Here is a 15,378-nt window from a genome sequence, read left to right as displayed (position 1 = left end):
CTTAAAAAACAACATCACATATAAAGCTGTAAATGGGTTAGCTGTTTAATGTTGGTAATTACTGGACATGATAATCCATCTGTTGCCAAATGGTGATTTTCACGTAAATCAGCATACAGTATGATCCAGAGTCTGCTTATCTATTGTACACTAGAAGTGATTGATTTTCTGATTATATCCTACCCACCCCCTGCCACCTTGATTAAATGCTAGTGATATAGACTGTGCTTGCTAACACTGCCTATCCAGGGCAAGGAGTGTGGAAAACTGCCAGTATTCTGCAAGCACTCTTGGTGGAGATTTTTTTTGGTGTGTGTGATTGTCAGGGTCGCAGAGCAGATGAGATAGGTAACCAGTCTAAGCTAAAAGGTCACATCTCTCCACACATGCAGGTCCACACAGTGTTTTTGTTCTCAGCACTAGTACCAGCAGGAGCCTTTACTCCCCCTAACCACTGGTTTGCAGCCCTCTCACATAATCCTTTCAGACTGGGACAGTTTTTTATGGGCTGTGCTGTGAGCAGGTGAGAAAAATCCTCTGGCTTTAGAAAGAATGTATTTTAACAGTTCTCTGATCCAGCTCCCAATCTAGTTTCTGTCTAGACACACTCTTAGCCAGATGCAGGGGACAGGTCAGGTCTCTGCAGGACAGAGTGTGACAAGTGGGTTGTGGAGACAGCAACATCTAAAATCAGGCTTGCTGCTGAAGGAAGTGTTGTAACAAATCATAGCTAATTAATTTGAGTGGGAAGAGTTTTGAAAGTAAGGTTAATTAAAGTACCTTGAAGTAGTGTTGCCCCACAACTTCTTCTGGTTATGAGAACAGCTAAAGAGAGCCTTTGAAGGAGGTCTTTGCTTCATAATATGTTGTTATTTTTTTAAGGTATGGATATTGTGAGAAATTGAGGGATCTTCAAAAACCCCTTTCAAAAAGGACAGTGAGTTTTTCTTAGGTGGTGTCTGACACAAGACAGGAACTAGTTTCTGTGAGAACTGAACACCTTAATGTTCTTGGGATTTTTGAAACCCACTGCCCAGGAGCTTGAAGGACAGCATGTAGAGGACCCATAAAATCCCTGTGGAGTGATACAATTCCACTATGGACTGTTGGAACCTGAATCCACTTGTGTATCAGTAACTGTGAAGATACCATTGATGTTGTCAGGCACGGCTTCTTATCAGAAGCCTGAAATGATCTAACAAGACCCAGGTTCAGTATGGTTCTACTCATTCTGAAAAAGGATTGTAGGATACTTTGCCATCTGATTATGTAATGTGAACTGCAAGGTGTGTTCCCATACAAAAATCTCCATTATGTGTTAACACTGCTGGCTCAGGCTGAGTCACATCCTCAGGACTGGAGTAGGGACCATTGGGGATTCATGTGTGGCAGCTTGAAGCCTTGTGGTCGTGAGATTTTCATACAGATATAAGTTTGATCCATTTACATATCAGGGGTTAATCCTCCAATTACAGCTTCAGGTAATGAAGTCATTTACCCCCAGTTTGCTCCCCCACAACTCACTTTTATTTATACTTTTCAGGGCCTGAGGAAGTAAGGTGTTCTTGAGTTACAGGCCTAGAGAGGAATTGTTTTGCCTGAATAAAACAGGAGAACAGTAGCTGACAGGCTATGGAGTTTTAGAGTTATACACTAAAGCAGTACAGGATCTGAAAAATATAAAAGCTGAATCCTATGGCATCCCTAGAAACCTCTGCATTTCAATCTCTGCAAAGATAAAAATTCAAATAAGAACTGAGGATAACATACGGGGAGGAGTTGCAATATTCTGCTAACAAACTTCATCTTGAATTATCTGCTGAGGGGATGTCTTTCCTTCTGGCTGGCCATATTTCTCCTTTTGAAAAATTCAGTTTGTCACCCTGCACTAGCCATATTGGACATAGATTTTAGTCTCTTTTCATAAGGAGGTCCAGATGTGAAATACAGATGCCAGAGAAGCTGATTAAAAGCTAATTACTTGGTGTAAAAGAGAAAAAAAAAGACTTGTTTTTTCCATGGCACATAAGAGAAAAGCCACTTTGGGCAAAATACATTTGTCAATATCAGCTTTCAGAAGCTGGGTGTAACTGAAGGTAAGCACAGAGTTTGTTTTTAGGAGGAAGAAGGCAGCCTTATGTGCTTATTGATGAATAACATCAATAACTGCTACCTCCAGTCATGTAGCAAGTAAAATAATTCAGCAAGCTTCAGAAAGAAGCTGTCCATAAATAACTTTACATCAGTGCTAGAGCTGTCTGACAGTGAGTCTGCAATGGCACAGTACCAAGGCCATATAACATACAGGGATTTGACTTTACTTTCTCCCATTCTGGCTGTGACCAGTAGATAACTGGGTGTACAAAGCATGATGGTCCAGATTTGGTGACTATTTTGTGGAATGGGTTAAGGAACAGCAGGTGGAAGAGGAGGAGTTGTGAGATAAAACTGCCAGGTCCATATGAACATAGGCCATGCTCGGTGACAGACCTGGCATGGTGCCATTACGCACAGAAGGTCACTCACGGGCTGTCCCCAGCTGTGCTGTCCTTTGCTCTGACTGGGAATGGAGGGCTGGTGTGGTGTTTCATGTGATGGATCTGTAGCTTTGTTCCACTGGCATCAGCAGCATGACTGCACTTCAGCTGAAAGTATCTCCTGTTTCTCTTAGGCTGCAATGATCTGTGAGAACTGGCTTTTTGCTTCACTGCTAATGAGGTGACACACAGGAAAAAAGCTTGTCATGAGCTATGGAAATTAGTGATTGCTTAGGAATTGCATTACTGCTGTTGATGCCTTAAGGAGCTGGAACAGAGGCTAGACATAGTTAAGAGGAGTAAGGTGGATATTTGTTGAAGTGCCTTCAAAGGCCACACCCTGGCACACTCTGCCCAGATGGCTCCAAGATGGAAGCAGAAGAGGGCTTGGTCACAAGGTCTCACATTTTTATAAGTTTTAGTCCATTTGCATATAGGAGTTAACTGTCCAATTAATAGCTTCAAATGATGAAGTTGCATCCTTCTTGCTTGCTTGCCCACTCTCCTCTTTTCATGTTGTTTATGCTTTGGGACTGAAGTTTGAAGTTTGAAGAGATTGTCCTTGAGTCTCCAGCTAGAATAGGATTGTTTTGTCCTCACCACCCTCTGAAAAGATCCTAGTAACACTTAACATAAAGCTAAAAGCTGCACACCAAAACAGAACAGAAAAGCTTAAAACCTAAGGTATCACTATAATCAACACTATATAAACAGCATTATAACTTCTACTTGCACAGAAAGATGAAGGAAGCACTAATGTCTGAAGGAAGCACTAAATCTCCAGTATTCCTTTAGATTTCCACATACATTGATTGTTAAGTACCAGTTGCTGCACATTGGTGAAAAGTTATTCTGCTGCCCATCTTTGTGTTTTGGGGACAGGGTGTGAGCTGTCATTTACAACATGATCTGTCTTTTTATAGGAAGTCAAGATTTATGGCAGAGGGAATCCAATTAAAGTTGTAGCTGTTGACTGTGGGTTGAAGCACAACATTATCCGTCTGCTAGTAAAGGTAGGTCAGTGCTTGATGTCCCTTGTCACTTGTTTTGCTTTGGCAAGAGCCTCACCTGTACTCATGAGCCTTCCTTCCACCTGGACACATGCATTTTAAAGTTAGTTGCCCTCCTGAAATGAGGCATAATTTTTAGGATGATTTTTATGCACTGGAAGATGTTTTTTGCACTTGGTACAGTGTATTTAGGGGTTGAGGAAGAGGACCTGTACAGCAGTCTCTCAGCCAAGGGAAGACCCCCAAAAGATGAGTTTTTAAAAAATAAGGCAAAATTTTTCTAAAGAACAATGAAGGAAGGTGAAGCCAACATTATTAAAAATAAATAAATGGGAGGGGGATAAATGCAATGATGGTGGTGAATGGTTGAAACAGGCCCAAAGTACTTGTGGAATGTTCATAATTGAAGATACTAAAAACACAGCTTCCCCAGGCCCTCAGCAACCTGCCTTAATGTGGAAATTAGCCCTGCTTTGTGCAGGGATTGGACCTGATGACCTCATGAGGCTCATGCATCCCAAGTTATTCTCTGATTCTAGAATTCTGTGAAAAGCTTTTCCTGTTTTTAGCACAGTGATGTGGCAGTTCTTGCTTCTTTAGCCACACAGGAGGATGGAAGGCAATGTCCTCATATTCTCTAGATGCACGGGATTTCCCTGATTCAATTTTTTAGTGTGGATGTTTGTCTCAGTTTTGATGTGTAGGACTACTTCTGGCATGTCACAGAACAAGGCTGTGAAGCCCTAATTTAGCAGTTAGGATGAATGCACTGTGTAAAAGTGAATGTATGTTATGTGTGTATGTACACACTTATTTTGCTTTCCATTAGTAAGTTTTGATCTCATCAGTGAATTTCAGAGTAACTCGATAAACACCGTGGTGGCTCCAAGGGACCAAGTCTGCCAGTTTTGTGAAAGTAATATGGTCAGACAGTGGAGAGAAGCTGATCATGGGCAAAGGAGATAACTGATGACTGAAATACAAACTCAGGCTCTGGGACATGAGAGCACAGGAAGAACCTCCTTACAAAAATTCGTTTCCCCCCTCCATTTCTTGCTCCTTTTTTTTTTTTTTTTTTTTTTTTTTTTAAGCGAGGTGCAGAAGTGCATTTGGTTCCATGGGACCATGATTTCACTGGCATGGATTATGATGGGCTCATAATTTCTGGAGGTCCAGGGGATCCCATGAAGGCCCAGGAAGTGATTCAGAATGTCAGAAAGGTACAGTGTATATGACTATAGGCTGATTATACTTTTTAATTTGCCTTTTTTTTTTTTTTTTTTTTTCAAGTGCTTGAAGTAGCTGTTGGTTATACTAACTTGTTATGGGACAAATGTTCAGACATTTCAGCTGCCTGGAATATGTTAGTCTGGTGGGATTTGGCTCCATCCCAATAGTTACTACAAGGCTTTATAGACCTTGGGGAGCAATACATGGCAAACATGGTGACCACAATTACCATACCAAAGCCTTGAAAAGTACCCTGTGCTCTTTCAGGTCCTCTGTGACCTTAGGAAAGAACAGCACTGATTTCAGAGCTCCCACTTGGGATAATGTCACACACTAAATGGCTGTAATGCAGTGTCATTGCTTATTCCCTGCCAGTAGTCTGACACCAAGCTGTGCTCTGAGGCTTCTCTCTGAACCAGAGGGAAGGAGGAAACTTCCCTTCATAGGCTGTTGGCACTCTGGCACTGAGCTTTTTCCCAAGCCTGTGAGGGAACTAGCATGGTTTATGCTGGAATTGCTGGACAGAGACAGCCCAATATCTGTTGAAAACCGTTTCATTTTAGGTCCTGGAGAGCAATCGCCCAGAGCCCCTGTTTGGAATTAGCATGGGACATCTAATCACTGGAATAGCAGCTGGAGCTACTTCCTACAAGATGCAGATGGCCAACAGGTGGGGCAGCTCTTCTTCCCAGGCAGAGCAGCTCAGCATTGGAAAGGGCTATGGAACAGCAGTGCTCTGCTGCTGAACTGCCTTAGGAGCAGCTGGCATCTCAGTAACACTGCTCCTTCATCCCAGCCATTCTCCTTGCCTTTCATGTAAACTGCCATGTCATGCCTCTACTTTTTGGAGTGTTTTTTTGAAAGTATTTGATATAATTTATCCCTATCAAGCTGAAGAACAGCAAAGTTTCTCCTAGGATTTATCATTTTGAGATTGGCTGCCAGTATTTTACTGCTACTATCGAACTGTTCTGTATAGCCCCACAGTTATCAGCTCCTCCTAATTGTGGCACTTGAACACATTTGGCACTTCTGTCCTCTGATCCCTCTTTCTTCCAGAGGCCAGAACCAGCCTGTCCTGAATGCAGTGAATGGACAGGCTGTCATCACTGCTCAGAACCACGGCTATGCCATCGATGGCTCCGCCCTCCCTCCTGGCTGGAAGCCTCTCTTTGTGAATGCCAACGACCAAACGAATGAGGTGAGCTCTGCACAGAGAAGCCTCTATTTCACCTCCTGTGAGCTTTATTTCACTTCCTGTAAGCCTGCTCCCACATTATCAAGACTAAATTTGTTGATTTGACCATCTATTTTACTTAAAAGCCTGCTTTATAGCCACTGTACCCCACTGTACCAGCCCCACTGCACTGGATTGCAACAGTGACTTTATCATTTCCCTGAACAGAAGCCTTATTAATATCCATGATTTCCCTACTGCTGGTGTTGCTCACTTGGCTACCATTCTCTTAGGGTTTGTGCCACAGCAGTGCAAGCCCGTGTCACCAGTTTGTTGTGTTGTTCCTGTGTTGCCCAGCACAGAAAAGGGATATCATTGCTATCTAATTTGGCCTGTTATTGTAAATATAATTCCAACGACTAAAGGCATGAGGAAGAGGGGCTGCCCCTAGAGAATAGCTTACATGATCCAAGATGAAGTCCAATGTCAAGTGGCATCCGTGTTTGAGATCTCAGGCTTGTAACTGCCCACATAAATCTTTTCCATGATGCCCAGTGTTGTGTAAGTCAGTAAAATCTTGTTAATTATCAGGAAATCAATGAGAATAAGGTATTTTCAAAAGCAGTTTCCCTCATGGAAATATGCCTCCTTCTCTTGTTTTGTATGAATGCCCAATATCAAGTCTGGCAGATGGAACAGTGCTGTTCTGAGCTGATGATTTTAGAATAAGTTTGCTTTGTCATTTGCTGTTTTCTTTATCCTTACAGAAGGATATCTAAACACAGAAAGGTATCTAACGTAGACAAATTTTACCAAACAAAACATTGATACACAAGAATTTACAGCTGTTCAATTTTTGAAATGAGTTTATTTTCACTGTTGACAAACTAAACCCATTCATTCCCAGGCCTTTCTATGTTTGCTTTAGCTGGAATTTGGAGACAAAGGTGATAAGGTTGGACATGAGTCTTCTGCATCTAGTAGAATGATGTTCTTTCACATGAGCTAAAAAAACATTTCCTTGAGCCCCAAAGCAGCAACAGTCTCCTAAACCTTCATAGATGAAGAGGGACAAGGACTGTGTTGGTTTAGCATGCAAAAATAGGGTCAGGGCTGTTGTGTACAGTCTGTTGCATTCCTCAGCTTGAAAAAAAAACCAAACATTTCTTGTGGCTGACCTGACCTATCACAGCTGGACAGGGCCAGCACAGGTTTCCAAATACTGACAAGGCATGGAGTGAACATTTTTTAAATTTTTAAATATAGTTTTTTACATTTTTACATTTAAAAAAGTTTTTACGAACATTTGTATGTAACTACAAGGAACATGAACATTCAAGGAAAATATGACAGACTGATGGATTTCTTTATTCTGAGAGCAGAAACTCCTAACATGAACAGTAGCTCATCTCTCATCCCTGTCCTATCCTGGCATCCCACCCTGAAGCTCTGGATGGCACTGTGGCTCTACATGAGACTGTTTGGGCTCCTTTGGCCATTCCTAAGGGAAGCAGGTTGTGTCAGGCCTGCTTTTCCCTGAATTTCCTCTTGAGGAATTTCTTTACTCCTGTCTGGAAATGGGGATCATGAGCAATGGCACCTACAGGGTGGTCTCCCAGTGGATCATGCTTCTTGGTGCTATCAGGCCACTCAAATGAGAAATAATTTTTTCCTGTCTCCAACTGAAACTACAAACACTGACTCATAACTGTTGTTTGTCCGCAACAGTGGTGCCCTTCATCACTCTGCCCAACCCAGGGCAGAGATCGAGGCCCTGTGTCAGCATTTAAAGTGGATTATGGAAATCAAAAATGTGACCAAAATCCATTTTTTCTATGACAGAGCAAATCAGCTTGGGATGGTTAAACCATTCATTCCATAACAGCCTTGTCCCAGGTGATCTTTTCTTGCCAGGTATGTTTTTCTTTTCTGCCCTGTGTCTGCAGGGAGCCCTGTGTACCTGCTCTGTCAGATGCTTACAGCTTATCAGTGTTTGGTGTTGCAGTGGAAGCTCTGTCTCCACTGCACCCCCCAGTCCATGGACACCTGAGGGTTGCACAGGTCCTGCAGGGTTAACAGCAGAGTAAGAGACTGGGAATGAAATGGGTGTCAATTTGACAGCCCCTAGAACCACTTCTGTCCTTTGGCCTTCAGTGCTTACAGGGATAAGGTGTGGCTTTCTGTTCACTTGCTTGTCAGGAGGTGTCTAAGAGAGTCACTTTTATTCCTGCAGGGAATTATGCATGAGACCAGATCGATTTTCACAGCGCAGTTCTATCCAGATGCAAATCCTGGGCCCAGGGACACAGAGGTAATGTATGAGGGCTGATCTGGGCTCGCTTTCTGGTGGCTTTGTGAGTGCAGATGTTTATCAGCTGGTGTACCAGTTGGTGATGGTCTTAAACCTTGGGTCTGGAAGTGTCAGGTTCCTAGCAAAGGGCCCAGTCATGCATAGGCTTGTGTCTGCTTAGCTTGATCTGGAGCTAATTGCAATCAGCAGCAAGAGGTCTATTGACTTCTTAGTGCTTTGGATCAGTGATTCCATTCATATGTGTATGTATTCAGTCCTGGTGGGATTATCTGTGTTGGAAGTTACTAAAGTGCTTAAGCCTTTGCAGGATCAGGCTGGAATCTCTTGCAAAAGAGACTGCAAAAGGAACAGGATTTTTTCTTAACAGCAAAAAATACTAGCCAGATGCTTTGTAATAAAATCATTAACTTTCTAATATACTTCTGTTCCACTTTCAAATTTTATAATTACTGTAGAGTTATGTAAATGGATTCATACTTCCACACTCTGGTTCTCCTAAGTGAAATGAAATTTTAATCCCCCATCTGTGACTTCACACAAATTTTGTAACAACTGGTTGCATAGTCACAGAATATGACTAAGCAGCATCAGGGGATGTGGAAGGCAGAGGAAGCATGTCTGAACATAAATAAACTATTTAGCATTTCCTGAGAGACAAAGATGGAAGAATACCTAGAAATGCTTATGTTAATCTTAATTTGATGATGTTGATTAAATCTGCAAGTAGATCTCTTGATATCAGGAATTTTCATAGCAATCTGATTGACTAGTGTATATCAGAGAACTCAAAAAACTCAGCTGCGTGTCTTCTCCAAGTCTGTGCACTCCCAGTGCTGGGATGGTTTGATAACATAGAGCCTATCCTGATAGGCTTGCAGCAGCCATCCATACTCCTTCCACAGGTAATTCCCAGCAGTCAGGCAGCCTCAGGGGCTGTGTGGCAGAGACCTGGCAGGTGTGGGGTGAGTGGGAAGCCTGTCCCACTGCCTGTAGCTGCCTGATCCCAGTGAGGGTCCTGCTGCCTGCCTGCTTGGAGAGCACTTTTCTGACAGCTGGCCTGGCACCTCCTCTGGAAGGGCATGCTGATTTCACACAACTGATGTTTAGCTGTCCCTGGTCAGAACCCTGCTCTGTAGTAGGCACCATTCCTGATGGTTCCCTGAGCTAGTTCAGTGTATGCTCCTCTGTGTTTTAGCTTTTGGTGCACGTTCACTTGTTGCACTGGCAGCCACAGAGAAACAGGGCACGTGGACATGATTGATGTGTGTTTTCTTCCTGATTATGACCTCACTTTCTTCAATGCAGCTTTGTCAGATATGTCAAAGTTGTTAAATAAATTTCAAATAATGATTTCCTCTTCTGAGATGGTGTAAATCTGCCTGCTGAAGGCAGCAGAGCAGAGCTGATTGCATGAATTCACAAATGGCCTGGGTTTTCCTTCTTTGCTTGGTATGTATTTAGTTCAGCTTTGGCAGTAAATACATGTGTTTGTTTTTCCTAGTTCCTATTTGATTCATTTATTTCCCTGGTTAAGAGAGGGAAAGGCACCACCATTCCCTCGGTCCTTCCCAAGGCTGGAATGACAGCTTCTAGAGTGGAGGTCAGTGTACAGATATTTTCATGCCTGTCAGTGAAGTTAATTCCTATTGAACCCACGGAATGAAATAACACATGGAAGTCAAAGGAGGCTTCTCTTCTAAAAGTCTTGACAGCTGCTTATCTCACAGTCATCTGGCCTCTCTTGTGTTATTAACTCTCTTTTCTTTGAAAGAGTTTTAAGTTCTGATGTTTCATGTATTTTCTTTGCAGTTCTCCTGAGAAAGGTACTCTCATAGCAGTATAATGAGGTGCCCTGGGATAATCTGGCCATGAGATTTCATGCCTGCAGTATAATGTTGGTGCTTGGTTGCTTAGCAAATAAGTCTGAAATTCCTAATGTGAGCTGAATTTCATAGAGTTTTGTTGTCTTAGAGGCAGCAGGATTTTGTGGGTAGCCAAAGTGAGGCATTGTTGTCTATAAGCACATGATACAATTAACATGTTTATTGTATGCTCTATGAGTCACACATTTGTCTAAATGCAGATATATGGGAGAATTCAGTAGAAATACTGTTAAGAATTAAAACTGGGGTGATTTTGAAAAAAAAAAATTCTCTTTTGAAAACTCATGTTTTGTAATTTAAGACTGTTCAGTGCTGCACAGTCTCTGTTCATTTCAACATCCACCACACTGGGACTGATTGTTTTCATGCCATTTGACACTTGCAGGTCTCCAAAGTTCTCATTCTAGGATCCGGGGGTCTGTCAATTGGTCAGGCAGGGGAATTTGATTACTCTGGATCGCAGGCTGTGAAAGCCTTGAAGGTGAGGAGATACTGTGAAAATACTAACCTTATCTTTCCCTTCTCACAGCCAAACTGATCCTCCAGCTGGGGCAAGGAAGCTGGTGGATAAATGGATACATGACCATAGGGAAAATAAGCAATTTTTGTTGGTGAACTTGCTGGTTGATGTGAGTTAACAACTCAGAATTATCTTCCAAAGAGAGATGTTCTTGGGGTTTCCATCACAGTCTTCAAGCAGTTTATTTGTGATGTGTGCCTGGTTGCTCCAGGCTTGTTAAACTGAATGGAAATGGAGAAGGAGGAATACGGTCAGATGTACCTGAGCTGAAAACTTGGAACTTTTGTGGTCTGTCAACACACTGCAAGGTAGACAACCAAAAACAGCTGAACAGTTGGCTACTGGTGTACAAAAGAACCCCTCATCAAGGCAGGTTTTCTACATGGTATTTCTTTTAAATGGGAGGAGTTTTAAAGGTCATATATGTCAAGTTTTGTTTCCAGAACGGGTCCTAGTAAGGTTACTAGGGCAAAAGTTCACGCTAGAGAGGGTGTAGAAGGGTAGAATGTCCTGCAGTGGGGTTATTACTGGTAATGTAAGAGTTACCCAAGCCCCAAGTTCATGTCTGACCTCATGTGAAGAAGGAAGAGGGAGCTTGCAGAAGCTTGACAGAGTCAGAGCAGAAGTAGCAGCTGCCTTCAGATGAGGTGATGGTTCTGAGTGGTTCTGAGGCTGTCCTGATACCACAAACATTCTATTCCTGTGCTAACCCTAGAGTGAAGGAATGGAAAAATCAGTTTTAGTAATGTTAAATATAATCTGGGCTGCTCTGGTTCGTCCCCATGTTGCAACACATCTTGTATTGCTTGTGTGTTATTTGTATACTGTATTGCTGTTGCTGGCTCCTAGTTCAAACTGACCACATCATCAGGAGACAAGTACAGGCCAGGAGTGGAGGATCCCAGAGTTGGGGAATGTCAATAATGACTCATTTGGAAAAGAGGTATCTCCTTTTTTTAATCTTTTTTTTTTTTTTTTTTCCTCTTTGGCCTTTAAACTCTGCTTGGGATTGTGGAAGAAAGTGTTGTTTTTTTTTTTTTTTTAGTGATAAATCTCCTCAGTTTGACCTCCCACAGAGTCCTTCCCCTTCACATGGCTACCCAAGAGCTGCTGTGATCTGTAGGCTGATCCAGAGGCAGAGCTTGCCCTTCCTGACCTTGCCTCTGGCAGAGGCATTCAGGGCTGCATGTGAGAGGAGTGGCTGGTCAGCCCTGCCAGGGAAAACTGCTGGGAGAGAATGGACAGTTAACAGGAGACAGGAGAAATTTTTTTTCCCTTAGACTTACTCATTTTGTTTGATTTTTTTTTTTTTTTTTTTTTTTTTTTTTTTTTTTTTTTTTTTTGTTATGAATCAGCACTGGTTCATTCTCAGTGCTGATGTTCTGATTCATTCTGCTGTGTGGTCCTGCTCTTACTTGGCTCTTGGATGCTGATTAATTATAAGAAGGTGATACTAATATTTAATCCTGGACAGTTAAATTGGTGCTTCTTTTAAAGACTAAAAAGTCTTGTGGAGATGGGACTTCCACAGTCAGTAAATTTGTGTCTGAAGAAATACTCATCAAAGGCAAGAACATCCCCTGAAGAGCAAGGCCTAGGAGCATCTGTGAACAACAGACTGGCTTGTGGTCACCTGGAAAATCTTCTGGAAAACTTTCTGTGGGGATTATCCCAACTCAGCTGAATTCAGGTGGATATTGCACAAAAAGAGAAAGGGAGCCCTCCTGGAGTATTACTAATGCATTGCTTTAATTAAGTTGTAACAAATGTCTCCAGCAGAGTGGGTGGCCATGTCACAGAGTTCTGTATGTTTATAAAAAACTAAAAAAGGCAGAAGTTAAAGGATAGGGTTGCAGGAGGAAACAGCATGTGGATTAAAATCCAACATCTCAAGCAATTGGGCCAGAATGATGTGATATCAATGAAATTTGTCTCTCAGCACAGAGAGCATTAATTCTCTCATTAATTATCCTCATCATCACTGCTAGTTGATCTTTAAAATACCTTGTCTCAGATAAGCAGGGAAGAAGGAGATGAGATGTGAAGATAGTCCAGCTTGTTGAAAAGTAATAAACTTTTCCCTCCCCCATTTGTTTCAACAGAATCGTAGCCATGAATTTCTGAATACATTTATTAGAGAAGAATGTTTTGATCTTTTCCCTCACCATCACCATGAAAACTACCCAGTTAAGGATCATTTATCTAAATCCAAAATATTTTCCATACGGATTTTATATGTTCTTTCCCTCCCCTGTTCCACACATTTCCAAGGAAAGCGTGCTTCAGTGAAAAAAAAAAAAATCCAACTTCTGACAGGGAAAAAAGGCCAGCAGAAATTTACAGCCAGTCTTTAAGACAGTATCTTTAAGTTATCAAAGAAATGAGAGGAAATGTTATCCAACCCCTGAGCTCTGAGTGAGATTCCCACTGCTCCAGGTGAGTTATTTTTTTGTTCCCCCAAAGCAGTGAGACAGATAATTACAAATTTTAAACAAACACAGTAAAATCCTATGGCATTTTCATGCTTATTGTGAACTGAGGGAAAATAGCACTTTCTGTACTGATCCTAGCAACACTTCCATAGCATTTTCTCCAGTCTGTTTCTTTATAATATTTTAAAAATATTGTTACTGTTCCTCTTTTCAATGGGAATTGTAATTTTTTTAGCCTTTTAATAACTTCCATGTATATATATATATATATATTCAAAATTACATTTGGAAATGTAACTTGCATCTATAACTAGCATTTTGTTATTTTGTAGTTTTTCAGGCTTACATGAAGTTGATGGTGATTAGAATGAGCTCCTGTCAAAATAAGGCCACGGCCTTTGCACTTTTCAGTCCACCTTTGCAACAAAGCAGTAGAACAATTTTCTGTATCTGCATGTCTACTGCGTGTGGTTGATGTGGGGTTATTTTTAAGCTTGGTCACACTTATCATTTTTAGCAAAACTTGGTTGGTTTCCTCATTATGTGCTGATACTTCAAGAGTGAGGAGGATTGACCTGCCCAGCTCTGACTCAGAATTTTCTATTAATGAGCAAACTACTGCATTTCTGTCTGTAGCTAAAGAGCAGCGAGACTGTTATAGCAGAACACAGATAAACTTTATTATCTATTATCACTCTATCTCAGTTTCTCATCTGTGACAGAGAAAGAGCAGTGTAAAATTTTGGCTGACCTTTATTTTGCATAGAAAGTGAGTTTGTCTTTTAATATGCGCAGTATCAAATAAAAAAAGTTATGGGATGAGATTTTTAAACTGATAATACCAGGACAATAAAGTATTTCTATGGAAAGTCAAAGAAAAAGAAAGTGGTTTTGTTACTATTACTAGTTTGTACAAAAATCTGAGAACTTCAAAGACCTACTGCTTGGCAAGAAAAGATTAGCTTTTGATTAATTTTTTTGCTTTGTCACCTTTAATCTGACTTCCAAAGGCAGACAGACATGAGTATGCTGCAGTTTTTACCTGTCTCTCCTATGTAACTCCTAAATGTGTTAAACCATTTCAATCAAATTTCTGAGTCGTGGGAATTTCCATTCCCTCAAGATTCACTGGCATGAAAGTAAAGAATTAGCATTGGCTCAGCCTTCAGACCAGAAGTCTCTTTTAGGACAGTACATAATTTTTAAAATTCTGTTGTTTTTAAACTGCTTGATGAATCCCATCTCTTCTTGCTGCTGCTGCTGTTAACTTTTTTCCCACATGTGCCTATTTTTAACACAGATTTTAATTTTTCAGGAAGAAAATGTGAAAATTGTCCTCATGAATCCCAATATTGCTTCAGTGCAGACCAATGAGACTGGCTTGAAGCAGGCTGATGCTGTCTACTTCCTCCCCATCACTCCTCAGTTTGTCATCGAGGTCATCAAGGCAGAGCGTCCTGATGGATTAATCCTGGGCATGGGTGGCCAGACTGCTCTCAACTGTGGTGAGTGTGAGACAGGTGCCTTGGCACTCCATGCAGGCCAAATCATGGTTTTTGCCAGATAACAAGTCAAGTAATAAGGGGCAGGACCAGAGGAAATAACCTCCAGTTGTACCAGGGGAGGTTTAGATTGGATATTAGGAGAAATTTCTTCACTGAAAGGATGGTCAGGCATTGAAACAGTCTGGAAGTGCTCAAAATGTCTGTGGTTGTGTCACCTGGGGACATGATTTAATGGTGTACATAGTGCTGCTAGGTTAACACTGGACTTGTGGATCTTGGAGGTCTTTTCCAGCTTGGATGATTCTATGATTCTACCACATGTTCTGCAGATTTATTTCTGCAGGCATCCAAGCCCCACATGCCTCACACATTAGCCACGTTACTGAGGGACAGAGACACCAGCCATGGGGGAGTGAGTCATTCCTAATCTGTGAATTTAACATCTAATTGCTGGGTTTGGCGCTTGAAAGTAATTAATATGTCCTGCTTTTTATCTTAAATCTTAGTTATCATAGTTGGATTTGGGATATTTTGACCACCTTGAGGCAGAGATCAAAAGGAGAAGTTACCTTCATATAACTTCTTGCACCAATATTCATCTGTGCTGCTTTGCTCTGTGATGCAGATGATGGCCAGGTGGTAACTGTAGTATTATTCCTGGTTTCATGGATTTGAGGATGGAAAATTTCACGTTATGGTTTTGAGTTTTGACAAAAATAATAAAATTAGTTGTGGATGAGGCCAGACAAGTTGTCAGCTAATCAGATATCTTT

General features: G+C 41.5%; 1 protein-coding gene across 1 annotated transcript in view; it reads left to right on the top strand.

Annotated features, from left to right (window-relative positions):
* The window catches only part of CPS1 (carbamoyl-phosphate synthase 1), a 92,682-nt gene that overhangs the window by 15,782 nt on the left and 61,522 nt on the right, over positions 1-15,378 (top strand). Inside the window, exons 7-14 of the mRNA XM_053982082.1 lie at positions 3,461-3,550; positions 4,639-4,767; positions 5,341-5,447; positions 5,837-5,978; positions 8,188-8,265; positions 9,767-9,865; positions 10,534-10,629; positions 14,416-14,605. Coding sequence (XP_053838057.1) covers positions 3,461-3,550; positions 4,639-4,767; positions 5,341-5,447; positions 5,837-5,978; positions 8,188-8,265; positions 9,767-9,865; positions 10,534-10,629; positions 14,416-14,605 — 931 coding nt within the window. The remainder of the gene's footprint in view (positions 1-3,460; positions 3,551-4,638; positions 4,768-5,340; positions 5,448-5,836; positions 5,979-8,187; positions 8,266-9,766; positions 9,866-10,533; positions 10,630-14,415; positions 14,606-15,378) is intronic.

Source organism: Vidua macroura, chromosome 7, assembly GCF_024509145.1.
Source record: "Vidua macroura isolate BioBank_ID:100142 chromosome 7, ASM2450914v1, whole genome shotgun sequence".
Classification (NCBI taxonomy): domain Eukaryota; kingdom Metazoa; phylum Chordata; class Aves; order Passeriformes; family Viduidae; genus Vidua; species Vidua macroura.
Note: the sequence above shows the minus strand (reverse complement) of the source record. Positions and strands in the feature narration are given on the sequence as shown.